Consider the following 10,000-nt stretch of genomic DNA (forward strand, 5'->3'; position numbering starts at 1 on the left):
TGATTCTGGCTTGGCTGAGAGCTTTATCCAGGGACCACTGAGGGTAAGCTAATTTTGTTAATTGGGACCTGATGAAGATTAACTCATGTTCTAAAAATTGGAAGCTACAAATCCTAAAAGCTCGGAGAAAAAGACCCGAAGCTACACTCCTTTTAATGTGATCTGGGTGGTTGCTAAAAAAGTGAAGGTAATTTCCTGAATGAGTGTTCTTTCTAAAAACAGTGAAGGCAAGCGTATTCCCATTTCTCATAACCAAAATGTCAAAAAATGGAATTTTATCATTTTTTCCCCATTCCACTTTGAAATTGATATTAGTAGCTAACTGATTAAGTTTTTCTAGAAAAACATCAAAGGGACCCCAACTCTCATCCCAAAGGGTGAAAATATCATCAACATATCTGAACCAAATCATACCTGGGGGTTTTATCGTTGGAAGAACACTCTCAAAGTCCAAAACAGGAGAAAGGTTGGAATCCATGCTACAGTATACATACGTTCATACATACATATATACATACATATATATATATATATATATATATATATATATATATATGTGTGTATATATGTATATGCTAATAAGAACACGGGTACGTGTGTTCACTTATGCAAAGTAGACCACTTGGAAAAAGAAACTAACGAAGCAGAGCGCTTTCGTATATTACATCTTCAGTGCAAAAAGTACATAGTTAATAGAAATACATAGATTATATATACATAAAAAAGGAATAAGGACAGTTTACATAAGGGTAAAGGACATTTACCACCTGGAAGGCGGTCAAGTCAGGTCGCAAGGGTCAATGCGTCCACTAATGAGGGTGGGGCGACAATAGGTCACAGTCGCAGGGTTATATTTTACCTGTTATCATTTTGCTTATTTCTTGACAGATAAAATGATCAAGTTGATATAAGCCCTTGTGTAGGTTGGTATTTTGATCACTGGTGGTATGGATCAAACTACACTATTAAGTTTCTTACTATTATGTTGTTAGTATAATAGATTGCATGGTCTGGCACCGTTTGTCAAGGACTTTGCTTGGGCCTTGACCAAAGCCCACAAACTACGATTACGGCTGCAGTTTCTACAAAATTGCTTGAAGGAACAGGTATTACCGAAGTCTGTTCTTCCCCAACGGCTTTTGAAGATGTCAGATCGCCCGTTCGATGATTTCCAGCGCATCATCTTGTTGAAATGTATTGACATTGCCAAATAAGAAGTGAAAGAAGCTTTTATGATCAAAAGGACTAAATGTCATATTTTTCTACATACCATACCATCTATTGATAAGGAAGTGCTTTTAGACTATTGCTTTTGCAATATGAGATCCATTTGTGACCATCTTGCCAAAAAATTAAAAAACAAGTTACAAGAACTTATTGATAATAGTGATTGGACCATACATGCTAACAGTGAGTTTGTAGTTAATCTTTCTGACAAAATTCTTAGTACAAATGAGAAAACAGCTTTAGGATATGGACTTAGTTTTGCCAACAATTCAAATCCCACAGATTTTGTCAGCATTGGTCTTTCTGTAATTCAAAGAACGATGATTTATCTGTTGAAGATTTCAATATTTGTAAGGGAACTGTTTACGGTGCTTTATCACAAGAAGTTGTTTCTAATTGCCCAGAACGTTTTCAGAAATTTGGAAATAATCTTTCCTACTGGGATTCGAACCCATGCTCAGGCGAGGGTTCGAATCCTAGTAGGAGTGTTTATACATACATACATACATACATACATACATACATACATACATACATACATACATACATACATACATACATACATATATATATATATATATATATATATATATAAATATATATATATATATATATATATATATGTATGTGTGTGTGTACTTAAATATATATATAAATACAGAAGTAATGAAACAAAATAACGCTGGTTGTTTGATTGTATCGTGAACCATAAATTCAGTCGTATAACTGGTATAAGAGCTACGTCGCTGATATATTTACATTCATTAATATTTACAAAACTGAAAACGACAGTGTGTGTCTTCATTTACTCAGGTAACACACATTTGAGCTTTGTTGGCATACAAGTGATGAGTTTTACACGCACACACAAACAAATGGACTCGCAAACACACATTAACATATACTCGCACATACGCAAACGTACGTATGTGTGTGTGTGTCTTTGTATGAGCGTCTATTTGTTTGTTTGTTCTCTTCCTTGTTTTTTTTATTTTTATTTATGTGCTTGTTTTTTGTATGCATATGTGCGCATGTGTGTGTGTGTGTGTGTGTGTGTGTGTGTGTGTGTGTGTGTGTGTGTGTGTGTGTGTGTGTGTGTGTGTGTGTGTGTGTGTGTGTGTGTGTGTGTGTGTGTGTGTGTGTGTGTGTGTGTGTGTGTGTGTGTGATTCAGTATGGTCTTGGACCACATGTTGGACTCGTGATCGACAGGTATTTTCCTATCGGAGTAGAGCTTAGAGCTCATATGTGACAGATCTATGGGTAATGCTGTGACCTTACACATACACACAACGTGTGTGATTCACCATGGTCTTGGATCACGTGTTGGACTCGTGATTGACAGCTATTTTCCTCCCGGATGAGAGCTCAGAGCTCATATATGACCGATTCATGGGTAATGCTGTGACCTTACACGCACACACGCACACACAACTCCCCACCACGAGAGTTGGAGTAACGACTCGCAGCACAGCGGGACTGAAATTATTTCAGCTCTTGGCGGTATTCAAACCAGGACTGCCGTAGTGGCGGCCGGGAAATCTACCACTGTGATATCGAGTTGTGTCGTTCGTGTGTGTGTGTGTGTGTGTGTGTGTGTGTGTGTGTGTGTGTGTGTGTGTGTGTGTGTGTGTGTGTGTGTGTGTGTGTGTGTGTGTGTGTGTGTGATAAATGACAAGGAATGTAAAAAGCTGACCAAACCATAATTGAATCTATCCTTTGTGAATGTAAATGTATGTGATTCTATTTTCAGACAATTCTTTACAATTCTAATTTTTTTCTTACTAAACGCAAAAACATATCTTGATATTATCAAAGTCATGTTCCTATCATTTCTAGATTGCAAATTTCCATTTTTGTGACATTTTCACTTCATCTTCCTCCCTCCCTCCCTCCCTCCCTCCTACCTTCCCTCCCTCCCTCCCTCCTACCTTCTCTCCCTCCCTCCGTCCCTCCCTCCAACGAGTCATTCTCTTCTAGTAAACAATGCAATCTCACTTTACTGTTGACGCCTTAACTTTTGCCTTCAACTTATAAAGAGTTTCTTTACAACTAAACTACTCAAATATATTTTCAATTGCCGACGAAATTGCTCCTAACAACCGTCCAATACTCTCCGTGTAAGACGCTGGAAGAGGGTTCTGGAGAGGCCTCAACGACCCAAGAACTTGTATTGAATTCCCTTCGCCCTTTCCGAGGCCAAGATAGATAGATTCCCTTGGAATAAGTAATGAGAAGAGAGTAATTCCTTCTACCTTCGTATTGGTCCTCTACTGAACCTAACAATCGTAGCATTTTAGTGTTGAGTATTTTGTGATTTTTATGAACCATGTAGAAAAGATTTTATTCTTATTCTGGAAGAAAGTAGATATAAATGGATTCGAAATTAAGTAAGTAGATGAATGAATAGATAAGTGAATAGATAAATTCATAACTACATAAGTAACTGCACAAATTGATAAGTAAAGGAATAAATATATAAATAAGTACATACATGAATATATATATATATATATATATATATATATGTATATATATAACACATATATATGTATATATATATGTATATATATATATATATATATATATATATATATATATATATATACATATGGAAAAATAAAGATAACACGAAAAAATAAATTTATAAGCAAATAAACAGATGAAAAATAAGTAAATAAATAAATAGATAAATAAATAAATAAATAAATAATACGTAAATATACTTGTGATAAAATGAATAGCTAAATTAATAAACCAGTGAATGGATAAATAAACAATCTAATAAATAATAAACAAATAAATAAATTAGTGAATTAGTAAACAAGTAAATATATAAATAAATAAACACAAACAAATAAATGAAATGTAAATAGATAAATAGATAGATAAACAGATACATCGATAAATGAATAAGCAAATAAATAAAAGGTCGGCATAAGACTACTTTGAAAAGTATAGACCCTAAGAATGGCAAGTCACATCCAGCTACAGATGAAGAGGTGTTTTGATATTATTTTTCCGAAAGAGTTCAAGTTATAACTATAGAAAACAACATCAAAGGGGAGAGGGCTTCAGTCTCTCTCCCTGTTATTGTAGAAAAAAAAAATCTGTCCAACTTACTCTAATTATTTCAAACGAAAGTTATTTCTTTATTAGAATTTTGACTTCTCGTCCTTTTTGTTACTTGTACTAGTTTATCCAATTTTTCATATTTCATCGGTAAGTTTTTGTTTTTCTTTCCTTGCAATTCTCTACTGTATTTCATAAATTTGCCATCTCACCATTTCTCTATTTCCCTTTATCCCCAACTGTTGTATAACATTCCCTTTACGTACTTATACAATTTCTTTTGCAAATATTTTCATTGGATTCTATTGCTATATTTTCCTTTCCATATATATTGATATTATTCCGCCTATGTCATCCCTGTTTTAGCTCTCTCTCCTCAATAATTTCCAATGTCTATGAGTATGTTAGCATATTACTATCTTTCCTAGAAATGAACTACTGTACTTACATCAAAGGAATACAATGAAATATAAAAGAAGATGCAAACAGCAACATACCTATTGGTTCTTACGGGGCTGCTTTCGAATTGAAAGATGGTGTAAACAGTGGAAACTGTTAAGAACTACTGACTTGAATAAAGTGTATGAGTTCACGATACTAAGAAATAAGTTAGATTGGGGTTAGACTCCATATATTTAATTCGTGTATTATACTTACTCTAGGCTATTAGCACCAGCAAATCTATTAAGTTTTCATTTCACTTTATTCCAATGAATATGTGTGCGCATGTGATGTAATCGGAAGCGTGCTGGTCTCGCACTTGCTTAGTTTTGGGTTCGAATCCCTCACTCCTCTTCGATTCCTAGCAGTGACTGTCACCTACTCTAACAGCTCTTGAAGCTCATAAGGCAAAGGTGACTCCTTCGGCCGCAGATACGTACCTCCTAGCGTAGGTTCCTCACCTTCCTTCTTATTATCATTACCATATTTTTGCATTGATGTCTTCGGCTACCACTGTATTGCTAGCGCCCTAGACCACTCTCACCTCTTTCTTTAGTAAATAGTAAAAACCCCTTCACTGTGCTTTTCTGCTTTAGTGCTTACAAACACATGGTTTTGCTATTTTCTTTAATTCAACGCTCAACATTATTCAGCCTCCATATCTCAGTTTTCTACCAATTTCAAAGTCTCCCATGCCAGGACAATTTCTACTCTCCTTCCCTACCTTTCCATGATCCTTTGTTAATGGTATACACTCCCACACGCTCGCCGTCACTTCATAAAATACATTAAATGAGCTTTCTATCATTTTATATCTAAATTCTAAATCATAGATATCTTCAGAAAACAACAAAGAATAAATAATCATTCTTGGTAGACAGATCAATGACTACACAATTAGTTTACATTCCTAATTATATTGTCGTGGCAAACAGCAAGGTACACAGTTATCTTACATATCAACTTTATATTCATAAATACGTTGTATTGACAAAAAGAGAAGAGGACGATAATGTTACATAAAAACTATATTTCAAATTGAGTTGTAGAGGTAAATAACGAAATGTACAGTAATCTTACCTGTAAACTATATTGATACAATTTTAGTAGGCAAAGGCAATGTGCACAGTAATCTTATCTGTAAACTGTATTTCTAATTAACTTGTAGAGATAAACAACGAAGTGTACAGTAATCTTACCTGTAAACTATATTCATACAATTTTAGGAGGCAAAGGCAACGTGCACAGTAATCTTATTTGTAAACTATATTTCTAATTACCTTGTAGAGGTGAATAACGAAGTGTACAGTAATCTTACCTGTAAACTATATTTATACAATTTTAGGAGGCAAAGGCAACGTACACAGTAATCTTATCTGTAAACTATATTTCTAATTACCTTGTAGAGCTATACAACGAAGTGTACAGTAATCTTACCTGTAAACTGGAAGCCTCTGTCCCTCCCTGTACCAGAGTGCTAGAATGGCTCGGTCTTTTGGAGTATCAGCCTGGAGGGGACATGGGAGTTCAGTGACTTGACCTGCTACACCCACTACCATATGTGTGCCTGTGTCGAAGAGAAAGAAGGTAGAGTCACAATGGGCTTTTCCTGTTGCAGTTAGGAAAATATTAACTTAACGCGTTCTCATCGCTGTTACAAAACTTTAGACCTTTACATGTATTTGTCAACATTTGCCATAATCATTTACATGATCTAACTCAGCGCGAGGTTTTCCATGGGGTTAGAAGTACTGGTAAACTTAATCCCATAACAACAGCAACATGTTTTGCCTACAAGGTGAAGAGGTAAACACAGAGAAGAATTGTAGTTTTTATTCACTGACGTCTCGTCCTAACCAGGACATTCTCAAAGTACATACTCCAACTGTTCTTTGTGTTTACCTCACTAAGTTTCCACTCATTTGTCTTCCATACTTCGACATTTAATCATAAATAATTGTCAAATATTTTGTCATAGATAAATATGTAGATAATAAATGAGAACATAAATAGTTATAATATTGTTTATTATTCATAACGAAATGCGTAAAAGTTGCAGATATTTTCTGGGAAAAACTTGTAGACGTTGAAGATATTTTAAGCCAAAATTTGTAAATGATTGCGATTTTATTGTTACTATGAGGAAGACTTAATTTTTCAATATGGCGTTTTTCTTAAGTGTTTTGGTTTTAGTTTTGAATCCCTATCCTTCCAAAAATCACGATATTACAGGAATGAAGCCATTATTTCTTGCTTGAAAAGTCCCAGAAAAAAAAAAACGATAAGGAACAAATATCACATATACACATCTGATGTCATCTAAAAAATCCAAGGATCTTAAACATTTCAATTCAAATACTCGTGCAAAGTCACCCTCGTTACCAAATTTGAAAAAAAAAAACACAAAAGAAAGTTGTAAGACACAAAAGTACTGGAAATAAAAGTAATCTACTCATGTCTTGGGATGTACAAGTATTGAAACAGAATGATGGGTTTAGGATAAAATAACTTCTCCCAAATTTGGAAATCTTATTCGGGACACACACACACACACACACAAAGAGGTGTCAAAATCTCTTTATATTTCAAAAGTCGTTTTTGTTCCAAATACTGGAAATTTACGAATTTTGGAGATAACTAATGGAAAGAAGAATTTGTACTTATTTGAATAGAAAGAGACTTTAGCTTTGCAGGGCCATCCTCAGGGTAGACTACCTGTAGGATGTAATCTATGGTCCTATCCACAGGGACGTGGGTGAAGAGAGACTCCGCGTCGAGGGATGCGATATCACCTTTGGCATCGACACCTTTAAGGATGGACAGAAAGTCAGCGGTAGACTCAATGCTGTAGTCCTTAGGAATGAAGGGTGTTAGGAGGGCGTTCAATCTTTTGGCTAAATGATAGGAAGGAGTCGGGATCTGAGAGATGATGGGTCGCAGTGGGTTGTTCATCTTATGAGGGTAGACTACCTGTAGGATGTAATCTATGGTCCTATCCACGGGGACGTGGGCGAAGAGAGACTCCGCGTCGAGGGATGCGATATCAGTCTACCCTGAGGATGGCCCTGCAAAGCTAAAGATCCCCAAAAATCTCCTACGCCAACTACTGGAGATTTGTACCAAGGAAGCCCCTTTCTATGGTCCCAATAAACAACTCTACAGGCAAGTTGATGGTGTGGCTATGGGCTCGCCCCTTGGAGTCCTCTTCGCCAATTTTTTCATGGGGATGGTGGAGAGAGAGGTCTTCAGTACTACCAGAAAGCCTCCCATATACGTTCGTTACGTAGACGATATTTTCGTCCTCGTGAGGGACCGTAGGGAGCTTGAAGACCTGAGGAGCAACCTACAGCGCGTCTCCGGCCTAAACTTCACTTCAGAGAACAGTATCAGTAAGCAGCTCCCTTTCCTAGATGTAAAGGTTGAAGCCAGTTCTCAAGGTTTTAGGACCGGAGTATATACAAAGCCCACCAACCAGGACTCTGCCTCAACGGCAACAGTGAATGCCCTCAACGCTACCGGAGGTCCACAATCGATGCTTATGTCAGAAGGGCACTGACGCACTGTAGCGACTGGGCCCGAACCCACGCAGAGCTCGACAGAACGACGCAGGTCCTGGTAAACAATGGCTTCTCTAATAGAGAGGTGCAATTTGCCATTAACAAGCACCTTGATAGATGGTATTCAACCCCAGCAGAAAAGCCAGTAGGAGAAGCCAGGATTAAAATTTTCTACCAAAACACCATGTCTACCCATTATAGAGCCGACGAGGACGCCCTTAGAAAAATCATCCACAAAGACGTGAAACCCACCAACGACAACGACAAAATAGATCTGGTCATTTACTTAGAAAACATGAAGACATTCTAACTCCTTAGTAAGAACAACCCCTGCCAGATGACCCCGGAACTTCAACGTAGCCATCTCGTGTATGAATAAGCCTGCAGGAAAGGGAACTGTGAAGCCCTCAATGAAACATACATAGGGATGACTACGACGAAGCTCACGAGGCGTCTCACCCTTCATCTCTCCAATGGCGCTATCAAGCGACACCACGAAGACGTACATCAGACCCCACTGACAAGAAAGAATTTGGAGGAGGGCATCACTATTTTACAGACAGAAACAAACCACACACGCCTTCATATCCTAGAAGCCTTATACATAAAAGATAAAAACCCCACGATGAACAGACAGACTCCGGATCCATTTATTATTCCCACATCAAAAGACATCGAGGTCACCTTACGGATCAGCCGCTAGGCCTGGGGGCGGAGCTTAGCGTTCCTGCCTCCTGATTGGTCAACCGGATCAGCACGCAATTGTTTGTGATCTGTGTATTGTGTATTTAAGATCATTTCCCACACACTGTACTCATTAGCACTGAAGATGCCTAACAGTTAGGCGAAAGCTCTGCATAAAATTAGAGAAGATAATTCCGATGCCTTTACTTATACCTCCAATGCTATTTGGTCAGGTAATAGAAGAACTTAGCACGACTCAGCGCGCCAGCATTAGAAAAGTCGAGAATGTCAGCAAAAAACTCGTGAACGCAGAAGCTGCTGCAAATTTTAATGACATTTGCCTTAAAGAGGATCTGCTGCCCAACTATAGCAACATATATATATATACATTATATATATATACATATATATGTATATATATATATATATATATATATATATATATACATATATATTCCTCTATTGGGGTCTGCGTGTCTCCTACTGTCAATCAATTGTTCATTTAACCAATCAGTCAATCAATTAATCAGCTATTTTGAGTTTCCTGTTGAACAACGAGTTCTCTCATACCATTCCACGACTTCACGACCAAACGAACCTCTGCCACACCACTCCTGCAAACTTATCTACCTCGTCTCTACGACTGGATGCTCTTCGCCGTTTCTCTTATCGCGGCGTCCAACCAGTAACACACTTGTTCTTTTACTGGGGATAAAGTTATACTAGATTCTCCTCCACATATCGTTGTATATTTCCTTTAGTTTGGCTTAGTTAGGATTAGGTATACGTGGGGGAAGGCAGGGTCTCTCAGCAGTCCTCTCCTATGGACATATCCCCATTTGCCAAGGCACCTTGCTTGCATTATAAACCACGACACTTATGTTACTCTGTCGATGTACTCTTCATGCCTTAGAGTTCTCTTTGTCCTCAAGTTTCTGTTTTCCTGTGGTAAATTTTCAAATGTTTTAGTATATATTTTGATACTTTATCTGCGAAAAAACATGTACGCTTATTCTTTTTC

General features: G+C 37.2%; 1 protein-coding gene across 3 annotated transcripts in view; it reads right to left on the minus strand.

Annotated features, from left to right (window-relative positions):
- Positions 1-10,000, minus strand: part of LOC143029204 (neural cell adhesion molecule 2-like) — a 988,127-nt gene that overhangs the window by 341,147 nt on the left and 636,980 nt on the right. For all 3 annotated transcript variants that reach the window (XM_076191770.1, XM_076191771.1, XM_076191769.1), the window contains one exon: positions 6,176-6,305. In XM_076191770.1, the coding sequence (XP_076047885.1) occupies positions 6,176-6,305 (130 nt within the window). The remainder of the gene's footprint in view (positions 1-6,175; positions 6,306-10,000) is intronic.

This window comes from Oratosquilla oratoria, chromosome 10 (genome assembly GCF_046742065.1).
Source record: "Oratosquilla oratoria isolate Oo_2021 chromosome 10, ASM4674206v1, whole genome shotgun sequence".
NCBI classification, from domain to species: domain Eukaryota; kingdom Metazoa; phylum Arthropoda; class Malacostraca; order Stomatopoda; family Squillidae; genus Oratosquilla; species Oratosquilla oratoria.